Source organism: Sciurus vulgaris (assembly GCF_902686455.1).
Source record: "Sciurus vulgaris genome assembly, chromosome: 11".
Lineage (NCBI taxonomy): Eukaryota > Metazoa > Chordata > Mammalia > Rodentia > Sciuridae > Sciurus > Sciurus vulgaris.
In genome coordinates, this window is record NC_136472.1 from 104,568,601 (window position 1) to 104,588,918 (window position 20,318).

The window sequence follows — 20,318 nt, forward strand, 5'->3', positions numbered from 1 at the left end:
TTTTATGCTAGACCATCTTAGAAGAAATTTCACTTTGCTCAGTCTTAAGGTTAAAATTTTAGTTCTGAGTTTTTCATCGCATGCTGTTTCAGATTATAGTCTTGTAGAGCAGTGCTCAGTACATAGTAAGTGCACACTGAACAGTTGTTAAGTGGGTATTCTAAATTCTGAAGATCCTTCCAAATTTGGAATTTGCTCTTTGAAACTTTCAATATACATGGACTAGCCCTACGCCTGCCATTCTTAATTGCCTTCGCTGCATGTATTATTTACATTGCCTCTTACAGGGTTTTAATCAGGTACTCCCATTGTTTGGAATGCTCAGAAAAATATATTGAAATTGGGATAAGTACTATTTGCTTTTAAGGAACTAAGTCTGTAAGCAGATATCTTTTGCCTAAGTCCTCCTACTCGTTCCCTCATGATATTGCTTCAATCATTCTCCAATATTCTTCATTGCTTCTTGTTTTAGATTTCTCATTCAGGTGACCAGAACCGAAATGCTTTGCCTTTCTCTCATTTGTTTCTGTCAATTTTATTTATTAATGCTGGATGTTAGGAAGAACAGAGATGTTTCTGAGTAAGATTCCCATCATTGTACAGTCTAGAGTCCTTGATCAAAGAAGGGGTTTTTAAATGTTTTAGCCAGATTGTATTATAGGTGTATCAAAGGCATAACACACAGTCTAGCCAGATGTCAAAGAACCAAGTATGTAAATTAGTACTACACTATTACTCAGCGTCACCATTATGGAATGAATTTCTAGGGCAGAGAAGAAAAACTGAAGACATTAAAAATATTTTAATTAGTATTACACTATTATTGAAAAGCAAAAGGATCAGCTTATTCAAATTAAGTATTTTGATAGAATAATAGTAATTTCTCAGCACTGCTCTTCCATTTACCACTTGACACATTTGCCTTAATAAATAAATGCTCATTTTTAACAGTTGCATTTAATAATATCACTAACACTTTTGTATTAATAACTCAGAAAAAATATTAATTCTTCTTTAATTTTGCAACTGGTATTTATAACTTGGATAAATCTCAAAAATCAGTACATCTTCATTCATACATTGCTGGTGGAACTGCAAATTAGTGCAACCACTCTGGAAAGCAGTGTGGAGATTCCTTAGAAAACTTGGAATGGAACCACCATTTGACCCAGCTGTCCCTCTCCTTGGCCTATACCCAAAGGGCTTAAAATCTGCATACTACAGTGATACAGCCTCATCAATGTTTATAGCAGCTCAGTTCACAACAACTAAACTATGGAACCAACCTAGATGCCCTTTAGTAGATGAGTGGATCAAGAAACTGTGGCATATATACACAATGGAATATTACTCAGCCTTAAAGGAGAATAAAATTATGGCATTTGCAGGTAAATGGATGGAGTTAGAAAATACCATGCTAAGCAAAATAAGCCAATCCCCCAAAACCAAAGGCTAATTGTTTTCTCTGATATGTGCATGCTGATCTATAATGGAGGCGGGGAATAAATGGAGGAACTTTGGATTGGGCAGAGGGGAGTGAGAGATGGGAAGGGGACAAGGGGTGGGAGAGATGATGGAATGAGTTTGACATTATTAACCTAAGTACTTGTATGATCGAACAAATGGTATGGACTCTACATCATGTACAAGCAGAGAAATTAATACTTGTACTCCATTCATGTACAATAAATCAAAATGCATTCTGCTGTCATGCATAATTAATTAAAACAAAAATTTTAAAAATAAGTACATCTCTATTGAGAATGGTTGGGTTATAGCAATCAGAATTTTTATTTTAAATTTCAAAACTGAAAAATTAGTGCACGCCTAGTCATTTCAAAATTTGGTTATTGAGAACAAAATGTTTTTTGAGGACTTCACTCTTATATAAAATTGTCTTAATTTCTTTGTAATCTTTACTTGTTTTCCAGATTGGAAATAGTTTATCATAAATTTTAAAATGTTTCCTCATGAAATTTTTGAAATATAGAATGTTAACATTTTAATTTTAATTCATACAATATGGGAAGAATTTTCAAAAGTACTAAATAGAAATAAATAACTAAAAATTAGATAAGTTCTTAAAGGTTATTTTGTTTATATGTGTGCTGAATGGAGTACAAGACAGTGATAAAGGTAATTCTCTGTATTTAGATTTTGAACTTATTTCCTCACTAATAATAACTAACAAGCAGCCATGTTCAGGGCAACAAATTACTCAGAAAAATTAAAGAAAATTACATAGTGGGGTCTCTTAAGAAATTGAATGTTTTAACTCTTTTTGTTCTATTTGCTATCAGACATTGCTAAATTCTGGAGGAATGGATATGGAAGTGTTACTATCTAGCATATTTTGAATTCCTACTACGTGCTATGTGCTTCACTGTATTTTCTTTTCATCCTCACAGTAATCCTCTGAGGCTGATGGATTATCCCCATTTTATAAGTGAAAAAGTTGAATGTGAGAAAGATTAAGAATCTCTCTTGTCCAAGCTCACCCAAATGGAAAGTGGTAGAGCTGGGATTTAAGCCCAGGTTGAATAATTCTGGTTCTTAACAATTGGGGCACTGTTTGTACAGTTTAGTAAGGGAGGAAATACAGTTGTGCTCTGGTTAGTGCTACAGAAGTATCTACAGAGTGTTGGAGGCTCACAGAGAGGATCTAAGATCAAGAAAAGATTTTGAGTATAATTTGGCTTGCTACAGTCAGCCACTAGTCTGGGGAGTAAAATGAGATAACCAACGGGTATTATAAAACAACAGGCATTGTACTGGTTTTGGTGGCATCTATGAGAATTACAAATGGGACTCCTCTGTTCAAGGATACAGGGCTCAAGAGTTGTCATTCTTGGAAACCTAATTTCTTTAGGGTACTCCAATACCACCACCAGAATACTGCCTCTGTAAAATACAGCCTTTTGAATTCTATGGGCCAGGGATTTTAGAGACTCTCAATTGGTGATGACCTATAGCAGATATATACAGTCTTGACCTCATCGTAAGGGAAGAGGTAGAAGGACATGTGTAAATACCAGGGCAAGTAGTAAGTAACTGTAAATGTGAATGAGGTTCAAGTTATGTCATTGCTTTTCAGAACTATAAGTTCTGAAATTCCTCTCTAAGTTTGTCTTAATGCTGAGTTCTCTACTTACACACGTTCCATTTAAATGCTAGTGCTGAGTGATTTCAACCAAGATGTGAATTAAGTGTGACCTTCCTTGTTACAGCATAAACACAGTTGCATAGCTGTTTGATGAGGAGCAGAGAGTGTGTATATTCTCTCAGTATAATATGTGAACAAGTGCCTCAGTAGTTCATAGTCAAAGAAAAGATAATGGATGTTAAATTCAGTAACATTTTTAAGTAGTAAGATGCAGTTTGGAAGATTGTTATAGAATTCTATTAAATGTTACTTGGCATTATAAAAATTAAGTTACAGTAGTTCCCTCATATCTGAAAGTGATATTTTCCAAGAATTCCCCATGGATGCCTAAAGCCATGGATAATACTGAACTTACATATACTATGTTTTTCCTATACATACACACATATGATAAAGTTTAATTTAGAAAGTAGATTCAATAAGAGATTAACAACAATACCTCATAATAGAAAATTATAGCAATACATGATAGTAGAAGTTATGTGAATGTGGTTGCATGCTCACTTTTTCTCTTTTGCTCCCTTTCAAAATAATCTTATTGTATTTTCACCTTCTCACTTAAAGGAACCACTTTGTGGCTTCTCTAAAATATCCTTGCCAGCATCACTATTCTTGCTCTTTGGGATCATTATTCAGTAAAATAAGGTTTACTCAAATGCAGCATTGCCATACCACTGGATCAGATTATTAAGGGGATTACTTAGTGACAAGGGACATGTAGTATATACAGCATGGATACACTGGACAAAGGGGTGATTTATATCCTTGACTGGAAGGAGCAAGGTGGTATCATTTCATCACACTACTCAGTGTTTAACTTAAAACTTGTGAACTATTTCTGGAGTGTCCCATTTCATATTTTTGGACTATAGTTAACTGTGAGTAACTGAAACCATAAATAAGGGGAGAGAGTTTTTTGTATAAACCATTTTAGATTATACCACGAAAACAAGAATAAAATCATTTCATACCATTGATGTGACTGAGGATAGTTTTGTGCAATGACTGTCATATGAACAAAGTAGTACAAATTCTTTATTCTTGTCTCATTCTGGCATTTGGAACTCCATTTTTCATCCAAGACCAGTGGTAGGAACACCCAGGATGATAAATTTATTGAGGAATGGAAGTTAGAACTTTTCATCTATGAGAAATGTTTTAAATGGGTTTGTTAAGTTGTGATTTCTCATTAAATTGCAAGAAAAATACTAGTCTGTTTTAGTCATTTGTGAACTTGTTATAGAAGTCTTAATTCGGTTTCCCCCCTTTATCTTCCAAAGAAAGTTTATATAATACTCTATTCTAAAATTTTAAATTTTCAAAGGAATTTTTGCATACCCCATGATAGGCTATATATACCAAGCATTAAAATGGTTATAGTTAAAAAGCTGAAGGGAATGCTTGTAGTTTATACAGTTTTTTAATGTTAGCATCAAGAACTTTTTAAAAAATATATAAATCCATATGTACAGAAATAACTAAACTGTGGCATAAATAACTCCTCAGTGTGTGCAGATTCTTTAAGTTTTTTTGTATTATCCTCCAGAGGGATGTTTTAAATATAACTTATTTTACTTTAAGCATTATTATACTTTCATTGTTCTTTATTGACTTTTAATTTTTCCCATTAAGGTGTTTATTGCATATTTTCTAATAACCTGCAATTAATTAAAATCTTGCCAAATTTTCTTATTTATTATCTAAATACCACAAATTATTTTCATTTTATTGTTGAGAAATAAATTTCTCTTTCTTAGAGAAATCAAAGAAATTGAATATTTGAAAATTACCATAAAACCATACAGGTAGAACTAAATTGGTGACTTTTTAACTTAATGTTTAATCTATATCAATAATGATGACTATTTGCATGCTCATTATTTAATATATTTAAAGAAAAAATATTTATACATTATTTTTCAAGTTATTTCATCAGAGAGAAGTAAATTTATTTTTGTAAGATGTTATATATGACCATATAGATTGTAGCAATTCTAATGGATTATAACAATTTCATTATTGGTAACATGTATCCCACTTTAACAGTTTCACACTAAATACTAGTTTCTTAACTATTTATTTAGAGCCTGCATTATGCTTTTTATGGACTTTTTATTGGTATATTAAAAGTATGCATAATAATTGGATTCATTGTTCCATATTTGTACATCACATGATATAACAGTATAATTTGGTCAGTTTTATTCCTCTACTCCTCCAACTCCAACATTGTGCTTTTCATTGACTACAGCTGTGAACCATAACTGGGCATTGCCTCTATTCATATAGAACTGACTGTAGTAAAAAATATAGACATCACACAAATAATGAATTGACCCTGGATGAAGCACCAAAACTGTAAAACTCTGGTCTTTGTCTAGGTCCCTGGCACAAAGCTCCATAAAGCCCTTGAAGTTTATTGAGTAATAGTAGTGTCTCTTTTTACTCATGAGGAGCCCCTACGGAGCATACTTGAATTTGTGCTAATGAAGTGACTCAGCGTGGGATCCCTAGATAACTTCAGGATGGGAACTCATTACCAGACAAACTAAACTCGTGATTTGATGATGAGAACTTTTAGCCCCACCTCACAGGAGGTAGAGGAACAACTGGAAGAAGATTATAAAAATCCTGGAATACGAAGATTCAGAGAACTTCTGTATTGGTAGACACATGCATGTGTAGGGAATGTGGCCCCACCCAGAAAAGCCATGGAAGCTATTTACCCCACCCCATTTTTTGCAGAGCAGTATGGTAGAAGCTATTGAATTCAGAATCTTTTGCATGCTTTGCAAACACTTTACCAGCAAGCTACATGCTTTTTTCCTCTTGGGATGGTAGGGTTGATTCCAGGGCTTTGTGCATGCTAGACAATTGCTTTCTCACTGAGCCTGTGTACCCAGCCCCTATCCATATCTTATTCTCCACATCACTTGTGTCTTTACTAGTGTCTAAAAGTAAAGTGCTTTCCTCAGTTCTGTGAGTAGTTCTAAAGAATTATGAAATCTGAGTTGAGAGTTGTGAGAACCCTTGAATTTGTAGCCAGCCAGGAGGAAGTATAAGTAGCTTGGGGCCTCCATTTGTAGCTGGTAACTAAAGTACTAGCAGTATTGGGGGACTGAACTCTTGACCTGTGGGATCTATGCTAACTTTGTAATTAGTGTTAGAATTGAGTCAAATTGTTGGTACTCTTTTAGTGTCAGGAGATTGAAGACTTAGTGAAGAAGAGATATCACAGACAAGAGGCAACAAAAGAATGTTCTAGTAGAGAAAGAGCATGTATGAAGACTCGGGTATAAAGAGGTTATACACTGCAAGCAGATGATAGATATCAGAATTGATATTTATATTAAAAAATTTCCTATATAGAATTGGTGATCAAAATGAAGAGACTATTTGCAGGGACACTCATTAGGCAGTTGGTGTGATATTCTAGGCAAGAGAAAATAGAGGCTTGAGAAACAAATGTAATGAAAGTAAAGATGAAAACATACAAGGCAACACAGGAAGTACCCATGTGTTTTATGATGCTTATAAAGTATGCTTGTACTGGAAAAACATTATACATGTAGCAAATGCAAAGCATAAATGGTGAAATTTGAGATTCAGGGTAAGATAGGAGAAAACCTAGTTTATGTCCAGTTTTGCATAACTTCAATTAAGTAATCATGTGAATCACAGTTTAATTTTGAAAATGCAATCAATATTTTCTCTTTCACAGTGTTTGTATCAAATGTGATAATATATGTGAGAGCACTTGGTAATGCTACTTATCTGTGTTTCTTTCAATTATCAAAAAAAAAAAAAAAAAAAATAGAAGCTAGCCAGGTAACATTTCTTTTGTGGTTATTTTCATCTGCTTTGCTTGGAGTCTTCCAAATGACTGTTTTAGAGAAACTTATTCCTGTTTTATGTGAAATCATTTCCCCAGAGGTCCTATTTCATGAACAGTCAGTTCATACAGGTATCCCTGATCACTTTATGTGGGTCACCAACTGTCCCTACCAGGGTCTTAACAAAGGAGTGTGAGTACGGATGGGAATGGGGAGCATTGGTTGCAGCTTCCCATCTGCAAATAGCTGAAGAGAAAGAGGAATGTTGATAGCCAGGATCCGTAATCAGTCAGCCACATTTTAAGTGGTCCATAAGTTGAAGATTGCCATCAAATGTAGGCATTTATCAGGGACCATGGAGTTGACTCTCTGTTAATTGGCTGCCTCCCAGAAGAACCAGAACCTGATTTTCATTTTAATGCTTTTGTGGGTAACTATCCTAGAACAACACATTATTATCAGGACAGGGACATTCTTGTTCTCTGCTGCATCCCTAGAATCTAGAAGGTGTGTCTGGCCCAAATAATAGCAGTTGAGTAAATATTTGTTGAATGTAGCCATTTATTTCTTAATCTGTTTGGACTGCTATCACAAAATAGGTAATTTATAAAGAATTAAAATTTATTGATCAAACTCTAAGGTTCAAGATCAAGGTGCCTGGTGAGGGCTTGTTCTCTACTTCATAGGTAGTGTCTGTTTGCTGTGTCCTCACGTAGGGAAAGGGATGAACTAGTTCCCTGGGACCTCTTTTAATAAGATCACTAATTCCATTTGTGAAGGCTCTATTCTTATGACCTGATCACCTACCCCAAAACCCCAGCTCTTCATACCATCACCATCGGCATTAACTTTCAACAGATGTATTTTGGAGGAACATTAGCATTCGGATCATAGCATGTTTGTAAGTCATCTTCACAGTATTTACTAAACTGCTTTGTTAGGCCATATTTAAGAATTTATATTTACTTATGAATCTGATATGTGCAACTATGTTTCTGTGCTTATTGATTCTTTTAAATGCATTATGTTCCTGTCTTAGTCATTTGAGGCTGCTGTGTTAAATTACCACAGATTGGTAATTTTAAAAAGTATCTCTCACAGTTTAGAGACTGGAAGTCCAGTGTCAAGGTGCCAGTAGATCAAGTTTCTGTTCAAGACCCACTTTCTGGTTTGCAAATAGCTGTCTTTTTGCTATGTCCTCAAATGGTAGAAAGATATCTAGCTAGTTCTCTTTCTCCTCCTTAAGTGCACTAACCCCATTGATCAGGTCTCTGCCCTCATGATTATCACATTAGGATTAGGATATCAGCATAGGAATTCCAAGAGGAGGGCACTAACATTGTCTGTTGTGATGCCCACATAGTCCAGAGTCTAGCTGATTATTTCCTTAATATCTCTCATGTCTGCCCTTCTCCATCTTCATTGCCACTTTCTTCTGAATCTGTCGTGTCTTACCTGAATTCTTAGTTTTAAAACTGATGTCTTCCTTCAGATCTTAAACCTTTCAACCATCCTTCCCATTGCTGCATCTCTAGAGTGATAATTTAGGTAATTACTCCCTTGCTAAAATACTTAAATGGTTCCATTTACTTAGAGCAGAATTTATGATTATGTTATCCTAACACAATGGCATTTTACAATCATTTGTGAATTGTTAGATGTATCAGAAAGTATTTGTGTTGTCTCTTATGAAAATGAGCCTAAAAGGAGATAAAATTGAGGATGGTGCTATATTTGTAACTTATCTTTTAAATGATTCATGAAATCACAGAGAAAGAGCAACTACAATGTGCATTTTCTTTACTGATGAATATGGCTAGCAAGAGCATCTAAATTAGACCTCACAAGAAAGACATAGTACTTTTCTCCAGAATTTTTTCATTATGGTGATACTCTATTCACTTTGTGACTGTTATTTATGCTTTGTTTTTTTAATATTTTTATTTTTAAAATTTTTTTACAGATTGTTTTTTGATTCATTATACACAAATGGGGTACAACTTTTCATTTGTATGGTTGTACACAATGTAGATTCACACCAGTCATGTAATCATACATGTACATAGGTAATAATGTCTATCTCAGTCCACTATCTTTCCTTCCCCCACCTCTCCTGCCCCATTTCCCTCTACTCAATCCAAAGTTCCAATTCCAATTAAAATCCCAATGATGTACCTTACAGAAATAGAGCAAGCAATTATGAAATTCATCTGGAAGAATAAGAAACCCAGAATAGCTAAAGCAATCCTCAGTAGAAAGAGCGAAGCAGGGGGTATTGCAATACCAGATCTTCAACTCATTACAAAGCAATAGTAACAAAAACGGCATGGTATTGGTACCAAAATAGACAGGTAGATCAATGGTACAGAATAGACGACACGGATACAAACCCAAATAAATACAATTTTCTCATACTAGACAAAGGTGCCAAAAATATGCAATGGAGAAAAGATAGCCTCTTCAACAAATGGTGCTGGGAAAACTGGAAAACGATATGCAACAGAATAAAATTAAACCCCTATCTCTCAGCCTGCACAAAACTCAACTCAAAATGGATCAAGGACCTCGGGATCAGACGAGAGACCCTGCATCTTATAGAAGAAAAAGCAGGTCCAAACCTTCAACTTGTTGGCTTAGGATCAGACTTCCTTAACAGGACTCCCATAGCACAAGAAATAAAAGCAAGAATCAACCACTGGGATAGATTCAAACTAAAAAGCTTTCTCTCAGCAAAGGAAACTATCAGTAATGTGAAGAGAGAGCCTACAGAGTGGAAGAATATCTTTGCCACTCATACTTCAGATAGAGCGCTAATATCCCGAATCTATAAAGAACTCAAAAAACTCTATACCAAGAATACAAATAATCCAATCAACAAATGGGCTAAGGAAATGAATAGACACTTCACAGAAGAAGATGTACAAGCAATCAACAGATATATGAAAAAATGTTCAACATCTCTAGTAATAAGAGAAATGCAAATCAAAACTACCCTAAGATTCCATCTCACCCCAAGTAGAATGGCGATTATCAAGAACACAAGCAACAATAGGTGTTGGCGAGGATGTGGGGAAAAAGGTACACTCATACATTGCTGGTGGAGTTGCAAACTAGTGCAGCCACTCTGGAAAGCAGTATGGAGATTCCTCAGAAAGCTTGGAATGGAACCACCATTTGACCCAGCTATCCCACTCCTTGGCCTATACCCAAAGGACTTAAAATCAGCATACTACAGAGATACAGCCACATCAATGTTCATAGCTGCTCAATTCACTATAGCCAGATTGTGGAACCAACCCAGATGCCCTTCAGTTGATGAATGGATAAAGAAACTGTGGCATATATATACAATGGAATATTACTCCGCCATGAAGAATGATAAAATGATGGCATTTGCGGGCAAATGGATGAAATTGGAGAATATCATGCTAAGTGAGATAAGCCAATCTCAAAAAACTAAAGGACGAATGATCTCGCTGATAAGTGGATGAGGACATATAAGGGGGGGGGGTGGTAGGAGGGGTTAGCATTAGGGTTAGGGTTAGGTTTAGGGTTAGGGATAAGGAGGGTGGTAAGAATGAAGGAAGAAAGGAATGTATAGAGGGAAAAGAGGGGTGGGAGGGGGGGAAGGGAAAAAAATAACAGAATGAATTAAACAACATTGCCCTATGTAAATTTATGATTTTTTAATTACAATAAAAAGAAATCCAAAGTTCCTCCATTCTTCTCTTGTCCCCCACATTAGGTAAAATCATCTACTTACCAAAGAAAACATGTGATCTTTGGTTTTGGGGCTTGGCTTGTTTCACTTAGCATGATATTCTCCAACTCCACCCATTTATCAGCAAATGCCAAAATTTTATTCTTATTTATGACTGAGTAATATTCCATTATGTATATATACCACAGTTTCTTTATCCACCAAAAAATACAAAGAACCCAATTAATAAATGGGCTAAGGAACTGGGCAGGCACTTCACAGAAGATATACAGGTGATCAACAAATACATGAAAAAGTGCTCATCATCTCTAGTAATTAGAGAAATTAAAATTAAAACCAACCTAAGATTTCATCTAACTCAAATTAGAATGGCTATTATCAAGAACACAAGCAATAAGTGTTGGTGTGGATGTGGTAAAAAAGGCACACTCATACATTGATGGAGGAGTTGCAAATTGGTACAGCCACTCTGGAAAGCAATATGGAGATTCCTCTGAAAACTTGGAATGGAACCACCATTTGACCCAGCTATCCCACTCCTTGCTTCAAAATCAAAAGGACTTCAAAATCAGCATACTACAGTGATGCAGCCACATCAATGTTCATAGCAGCTCAATTCACAATAGCTAGATTGTGGAACCAACCAAGATGCCCGTCAATTGATGAATGGATAAAGAAACTGTGGTATATGCTTTATTTTGTCATAGGTGATTTTGTGTGTTTGTGTGTGTGTATGTGTGTGTTTAGATAAAGGCTTGATAAGTTACAATATAATTTCCAAATACAGGTTTTACACATTTTTTAGTTATGCATTTCCAACCATTCAAAGAATAGGTCAAAAGACAAGAAAAAAGGTTGATCAAAATGTCTTTTGTTCTACCTCTGTACAATATTATTAGTTTGAAATTTGTTTCTGAAAAGAATGATTGTGACTTTAAATTCATTTGTCATTATCATCAGTGACCATATGCACCTTAGACAATGTGGTGTGTCATCAACAGTACAGTCATCTAACAGGTCAGGAAATAGCAAGGACTGAATATGGTTGATGACAAGAGGCATAGGAACATAAAACCAAATAATATTTTACCCACTAACCAGTAAATTTTCATTCCAAACAAACTACTTTTTTTCTACAGAGAACTGTTTACACTGGAATATCAACTGAAATACTATACCAAGTTTCAACATGTAATTTGTTTCTCCTATTATATGAAGATCTCTCACTTTATCATTAGTGCTAAAAGGCTATATTAAATGGTATTAGGTATTAACATAGTATGAAAGAAGTAATTTACTTGAAGTGTTAAGAGTACAGAGAGATCTCAAGGTCAGCAGAACAGCTGGAAATTAGGGGAAATCCTAAAAAAGCCAAGATAAGACCAGCTCTGTCTAAATCCTTGATGAAGTGCCATATTTTACAGGCTTAGGAGAGACCTATAAAAACCCATGGTAAAAAGCAATGGTTTGAAGTCATAAGAACATAACAGAGATAAGTAGCTATATACCGTGGATTAGTTTGGAGTTTGAATCTGGGCACGGTAACTGCATATTAGAATATAAACTCAACAACCCTCAGAAAATAGGAAAATAATGTTTCTGTAACGTGTTATCTACAATGCCCAGTTGTCTACAAAAACATTGACATGGAATTAAACAGGAAAGATTTATCCATTTCCAAGAAAAAGTCAGTAAAAACTGATTATTTAGCCTCAGCAAAGATTTCAAAGCAGGTTTTAAAAATATACTTAAAGAAGTAAGGGAAAATATGTTCAAAGAATTAAAGAAAATTTGGTATCAATGAATGGACAGGTAATCTCTGAAAAGTGAAAATTATTTTTTAAAAAACCCTGTAAATACTAAAGTTGAAAAGTATAATTACTAAAATAAATTTGCTAAGTGAACTAAAAAAGAAGGGTTCTTTTTCCTCATAAAATATATCTTTATCTTTGAGCTGCTGGTTGTTACTAGTAAGAATAAAATGATTCTGTATTAAGCATTTGTCGAGTTATAGAAAATAGAGACCTGAATTCCTTAACATAGACTTCAGAAATTTTTGAGTCTGTTTATATGATTTTATTATATATTTTATTATATATATATTTATTATATATTGTATAATATATCTTGCAATAACTTTAGAGTTTATTTTTTCCCAGTGTCCCAATCCAGTGTACTTTTTTTTTATCGGTTTCTTTTAGTTGCAACATGACAATAGAATATATTATAACATAATTATAAAAGCATGGAATATAATTGGTTCTAATTCTGTCCCAAGTACTTCCTGTTCCCTTCCTTTCTCTGACCTCCCTGTTCCCTTCCCTCTGCTCTACTGATCTATTTTACTTAGTTTTTTTCTTCAAATTAGTATTTTATGGATGTAGATGATGGTGAGATTCATTGTGGTATATTCATATATGTACATAGGAAAGTTAGATTTATTCCCCATCCCATCCCTCTGCCCTTTCCTTCATTCCCCTTTGTCTACTCCTCTGACCTATTCCTTTTTTTTTAACCCCCCCCCCCCTTATTTTGGATTAGATTCTACATTCAGATAAAATATTTGAATTTTGACCTTTCGGTTCTGGCTTTTTTTACTTGGCATGATAGTCTTCAGTACTATCCATTTACCAGCAAATGCCATAAAATCATTCCTCTTTATAGCTGAGTAATACTCCATTGTGTGTATATATGCCAATTTTTCTGTATCCATTCATCTATTTTAGGGCACTTAGGTTGGCTCCATAGCTCAGCTTTGTGACTTGCACTGCTGTAAACATTGATGTAACTGTGTCACTGTGGTATGCTGACTTAAAATTCTTTGGGTATATACTGAGGAATGGAGTAACTGGGTCAAATGATTCCATTCCAAGGTTTCTAAGAAATCTCCATACTGCTTTCCCATAGTGGTTGCACTAATTTGCAATCCCATCAGCAATGTATGAGTGCACTCTTTTCCCCACATCCTCACCAACATTGTTACTTGTATTCTTGATAATTGTCATTCTAACTGTAGTGGGATGAACTCTTAGTGTAGTTTTAATTTACATTTCTTTAATTGCTAATGGTGTTGAACATTTTTTCATATATTTGTTGGCTATTCATATTTCTCCTTTTGAAAAGTGTCTGGTTAGTTCCTTTGCCCATTTATTGATTGGCTTATTTGGGGTTTTTTTTGTTTGTTTGTTTGTTTCTGATTTTTTTTTTGGTGTTATGTTTTTCAAGCTCTTTGTATATCCTGATTATTGATGCCCTATCTGATGAGCATGTAGCAAAGATTTTTCTCCCATTATATAGGCTCTTCCTTCATGTTCTTGATTGTTTCATTTGCTATGAGGAAACTTTTTAATGTGATACCATCCCATTTGTTGATTTTTAATTTTACTTCTTGTGCTTTAGGAGTTTTTAAGGAAGTCAGTTCCTGAGCAAATGTGTTGGAATGTTGGGCCTATATTTTTGCCTAGAATGTTCAGGTTTTCTGCTCGAATTCCAGAAAAACAGAAAAATGTTAAAGTTGAGGAAAATGCTACTTATTACTTCAAAAGAACAACTGATAACATTTGTTGCTGCTGTTAAAATATGAGCTCTGAAGGAAAAAAAAATAATTTTTGGAAAACTTGTATTCACCAATGCAGTATGTAACTTTGGAAAACTTGTAAGCACCAAAAACTTACCAATACTTCAGAAGTTTTTAAAATGACTTTTGTGGTGTTACAAATTGATTTTTTAAAAAAAGAATATATGTTATAATTTAATGAAACCTGTCATCATTTGGAGATCCATATAAAGAGGATCTGTATAATTCTACCCAGAATTTTACAAGTGACCAATGCATGATGTTAGAAAATCATATGCTGATTTAAAAGATCCAAAGTACAAAGCCCATAGAGTTTAGAGTAATATAGTACGAAAAGTTCATGGGTGCGCTTTTCTGATTTCACATTGCATCTTCTCTTGAAGAAATTACTCACTAGGGTTTGTTATGGTATCAAAAAAGATTAACCAGTTATCTGAAGAACTTTTCCCTTTCCCAACTACCCATGAGAGGCCGGATTTTATTCTTATACCTCAACCAGAATAACGTATTGCAAAAATTGAGTGCAGAAGTAGATTTGAGAATGAATCTATTTTCTTTTAAGTCAGACATTAGAGACTTAAAAAAGGTGTAAATTGGTATTCTTTAGTTTTAAAAATTACAGCCATTTTTTCATAAAAATATGCTTTTTATGTTAACATGTAATAGGTTCATTGTTAAATGAATTTTTAATTCTTTAATTCTTAATTTTAATTTCTAACACAGTAAAAGTCAATAGATATTCCTTACATGAACAAAAGCTCTTTGGGATACTCAGTTATTTTAGGTTTAAAGGTATATTGAGACCAAAAAATTTGAGAACCGTTTTGAGTCTGTTCTGCCTCCACCTTCAGACAGCACATTCCTTGAAGAGCGGCAGACTGGAAAATTGGAAATATCTTTTTAACCCAGGAGATTAGTGTTCTTGAGTGTATAACTTTCAAACTTTTTTTTTTTTTGTATCTTTATTTTCAAGTAAATGGTACAAGATGCAATAGGTGTGCTGCTTGCTGCCTCTAATGGCAATCTTCTCTTGCCCTTCCCTTCTGTACTTGTTTGTAGATCTTTGACTTCTACCAGGGAACTTGAACAGGAAAGCAAATAGCGACTTTTGAAATCCCAACAAGATTTTTACTTTCTTTACTTTTCCCCCCTTTTGTTATGTTTAGGGGTTACCAAAGGAGAGCTGTTAAAAAAGTGTTAGAGGATCTCTATAGTGGCCTGCATAGTTGATTGCTGCACTGTATTTCTCCCCTTTTCCTAGTATTCCTAATGAGTTTGTACTTGGATTTGAATTTAGAAAATCCTTGCTATACATAAGCTTATTGCAGAGCCAGTTGTTTCTTAAGACAAACTACTGTCATGAATTCAATGAATCTTACTGTGCCCTCACTCTGGTCCTCAATGTTTTCACCTAGTGTTTTTAATGCTTACATGTGTGTGGACAGAAGGACTAAAACCAAATTTTATTTCTTTGATAATCAAGAGACATGAGAATAATAGAATTGATCATTTTCCCTTGTATTGAATTTAAGGAACTTAGTGATATACTCTCTGAAACTTATTTTATTTTTGAAATAATAAAGATTTTCTTTGGGTTTGCAAATGACTATGGTTCTGAAAGTCATATAGAAGGCTTCACCAGAAAAGAAGACTTCTAATTTGAGGATGTCAATTAGAAAGGTATCTATTTGGGTCTAGAGATAAAACCTGATTATTCATCATCTGACTTCTTAAATTACAGTTTTCCTTGTGTTTTCTCAGACCAAAGAGGAAGAGGAAGCCTTTCTGGATTGGAGTGATGATGATGATGATGGATTTGATCCGAGCACACTTCCAGATCCAGATAAATACAGGAGCTCCGAAGAATCAGATAGTGAAGAAATGGAAAATAAAATTAGGTATGCTTTACCATTGGTATCATTAAGTATGTACCTAATACTCACATTTTAATGAATATTCTCCTTTAATCCCAAAGACATTTTAAAAAATATTATTCCAAGAGTTTTTTTTTTTTTTTTTTTACTTTTAATATCCTGAAAACCCTGTTAGTGTTTCTTATTTTACCTGTAGGTGACTGATACAAATATCTCATACACTTCTGAGCATTTTAGAAAGGAGTTTTTAAAAAAGATTATTTCTGTAATTCCTGCTAACAGGTAAAGGTGTGATAATCAATTGTTTTCTTTTTCTGTTTCTATTCTTTTTTTCTCATCTTTTCCTGAATCCTTTATGCTTACATCTTTAATAAATTAGAGTAAGTACAAACAGAGGCAGATTTTATTTTGACTCATTGTCAAAGGATTCTGTTGAGGGTGCTGTTAAAAATTGCCTTTGAATTTTAAAGGAGGAATTATATTTTCACATTTTGTTTTACATCAAATAACAAATAAGACATTAGAAAACAATATAAATAATCCTTGACATGATTTTTTTCAATTTAAAATCTATTCATTTGCTCTCATCTATTTACCACCATGCCAAAAATAAATGTGATGAATTGGATAAGGGTATTACTTATTCAGCATTTGTTTTCAGAGTACTGTGTTTTAGATTACATTAAGATTATATTGACTTAAAAGTTAGAACGTTAAACTTCATAGACATTTTAAATCATTGAGCAGAAGTTAGGAACTAATGGCAAAGTTAATAGACTTGAAGTGAAGGTGAAGCTTGATGGAACCCCTGAAGTGCTGGCCAAAAGAGTTTGGAGTTGCAGAAATAGGCCACGGAGAGCTATAATTTGTTCTTAAACAGGAGCAGGTCTCCAAAAGATCTCAAAAAGATTATCATCTTAGTAGAAAATGCTGTAGGGAGAAATTGAATTACTCTTCATTTAAATCTTGTTCTCATTTAAACACAGAATTATTTGGTAATAGGGAAGATTCACTTATCCAAAATGCAGTTATACCAGCTAATGCCAGACACTTGAGGTACACGCTATTAGACAACTAGGTAGTGAACATATTAGTTTTATAGTATTTTCATATACTATGTAATGGAATACTAACTTTACTATCACAAAAGGCACCATTGGATAAAAATAATCTTATTAGGATTTAGAAAAATACATAAATGTTTATGCCATTTAGAGTTAAATTATTTAGGTTCACATCTTATCCTTAATTTTTAAAAACTGACTTTTAAAAGAAATTATACATATTTAGCTTCACAAAGTTCCTTTTTGCACATGTCTGAGGTCTAGGTAAACTCTAAGGATCGTCCATTTTACTACCTCTTAGTTCTTACATATTTCTTCCTCTTTTAGAGCAGTTTATAGAATCTGTTTTAATACATACGTTTTGACTTAATGCATGACTTTAAATAATTAACTTCCAGATGTTCTGTGTAGTTTGACTCTCCTGAGGATATTAATTGGTTCTTACAATTTGTTCTGCAGCCATATTTTGCATATCCAACATACCTTTAAAAGATGGGACCCACCTTTGAAGCAGGTTGTTGGCAATCCTGCATGTGATTCATACAGGTTTTTTCCTTAATATTTTCATGATAGTTTCTGGGGTCATCCTTCATTTGTGTAGTATAGGCATTCCATTTCATCTTTCTGTCATTTTTTTTTATCATCACAATGGCACGTCTCTATTTTATACCTTATAACTTGTTCTCTGATAATTTCACATGTTGCAGCCTCTTAATTAGCCTGCAAATGTTTTATAGCTAGAGATTCTATCTTTATTTATTATATTAACACAGTTCAGCCCCTATTCCCATCCTCAGTATTAGCATCATGGGTATGGAGAAGGCCCTGAAAAATTTGACTTGACCAATTGATTAATGGAGACTTATAAGGTTAAAAAGGTATAACTATAAGAAACTATGTAATTGGTCCCAATAGTTTGATGATGGAAGAGATGAAAGAATACAGATGATTGGCAGGTTGGGAGAAGCCAAGATTGGGTAAGTGTAATGGACAAACAAGGAGGTGTAGGGTATCCTGAAAGATGCCAAAGCATCTTATTGTAAAGACAATTCATATGGAAAAACAGTCAAGCATTATGTGAAAATTAAAACAGTTGTAATTTAAGGTACACCTAGTAGCAGATTAAAATTGGTCAACTTGTCCCAAGCTGAAGATATTCTTTTCTTGAGACTATCAACAAGGGCTTTATTATTAACATGAGGATAGTATTCCTTAAGCATATTCAGGGATTTCCTAGCAATTTCACTTTTTGTCTATGAGCACAGTTTACCAGTCCAACCCCTCTTCCTACAGATGAAGAAACCAAAGCTTTCAGGGATGAAATAATTTATGTCTATAATCACAGTAAAAATCAGGGACTGATCTTTGTGATCTGCATAAATGAAATTGATTTCTTAGTTCTACTACCCCAATCAGGTTATGCTGAATTTCTTCAACTTTAGGAGAGGTAGGTCAGGAAAACTGCATAAAGACAAATTTATTTATTTGACCAAAGACCTGGATCCATGTACTAACTAGAGGGTAGATTTGACTAGGCCATGGTTTTCTAATTGTGCTAAGTAGTTACATTGCTGTGACAAAATACCTGAGTTAAACAACTTAAAAGGAAGAAAGATTAATTTTGCCTCACAGTTTCAGAGATTTCAATCCATGATCTCTGGGCCTGATTGCTTTTAGGCTTATGGAGGAGAAAAGCTGCTCACTTCATGTTGACTAGGAAGCAGAAAGAAAGGAAGGGACTGGGAACAAATTATATGCTTCAAATGCATACCTCTAATTACCCACTTCATCAACTAGGCCCTAGTTCCTGAAGTTTCCACCACCTCCTAATAGCCTATTAAATGATTAATTCCTTAGTGGTTTAATCCAGTGATGAGGTGAGAACCCATATGATCCAGTCACTTCCCCAAGGCCTGACCTCTGAACATGCTAAATTTGGAACTGAACCTTCAATACAGGAATTTTTCAGGGACATTTGAGATCCAAACTATAATATTACCTTTGGGATTATTAATATTCTGGTCCAGATAATGTTACATTTAGAAAAGGGGAATCTATAGAATATTTAGCATTGTCCCTGGCCACTGACAGTACCAAATTCCCTTTCCCCTCCCCTGGTTGAGGCAACTAAAAATGTCTTTAGACATCACCACTAGATTTTAGCCCAAGTAGTCCTTCTCAGCATAGCTTCTATCAGGTGGAATTGGTATACAAGATAAAACCTGTTTGTCATTCCTACACTGGAAGGCAGGATTTATGGTAAGCTACAAGTAGTGGTCTACATGTACAGTTTCTTTTCATACTCTGATATTCATTCCCCACCCCACCCCTTTTGGTACCAGGGATTGAATCAAGGGGCACTTAACCACTGAGTCACATTCCCAGCCCTTTTTATTTATTTATTTATTTTATTTTTTTATTAATTAATTATTTTCTTATTTTTACAGTCTGCATTTTGATTCATTGTACACAAATGGGGTACATCTTTTCATTTCTGTGGTTGTATACGATGTAGATACCATCCATACCATTCATATAATCATACATGTAATCATACATGTACATAGGGTACATGATGGTGGTACATCCCAACATTTTTTATATCCCTGCTCCTCCCTCTCATTTCCCTCTACATAATCTAAAGTTCCTCCATTCTTCTCTCACCCCCCACCCCTCAACCCCTTTTAATATATCATCCACTTATCAGGGAAAACATTTGGCCTTTGGTTTTGGGGGATCGACTTACTTCACTTAGCATGATATTCTCCAATTCCATCCATTTATCTGCAAATGCCATAATATTATTATTCTTTGTGGCTGAATAATATTCCATTGTGTGTATATACTACAGTTTCTTTATCCATTCATCTGTTGAAGGGCATCTAGGTTGGTTCCACAATCTAGTTATTTTGAATAAACATTGATGTGGCTGCATAAGATTCCTCAGAAAATTTGAAATGGACCCACTTTTGACCCAGTTATCCCACTCCTCAGTTTATACCCAAAGACTTAAAATTAACACACTACAGTAATGCAGCCACATCAATGTTTTTATTTATTTTTGAGATAGGGTCTTGCTAAGTTAC

The 20,318-nt window shown here is 34.3% G+C and overlaps 1 protein-coding gene across 1 annotated transcript in view; it reads left to right on the forward strand.

The window, feature by feature from the left end:
- DDX10 (DEAD-box helicase 10) overlaps positions 1-20,318 on the forward strand; it is a 394,465-nt gene that overhangs the window by 348,209 nt on the left and 25,938 nt on the right. Inside the window, 1 exon segment of the mRNA XM_079101583.1 lies at positions 16,056-16,192. Within this exon segment, the coding sequence (XP_078957709.1) occupies positions 16,056-16,192 (137 nt within the window).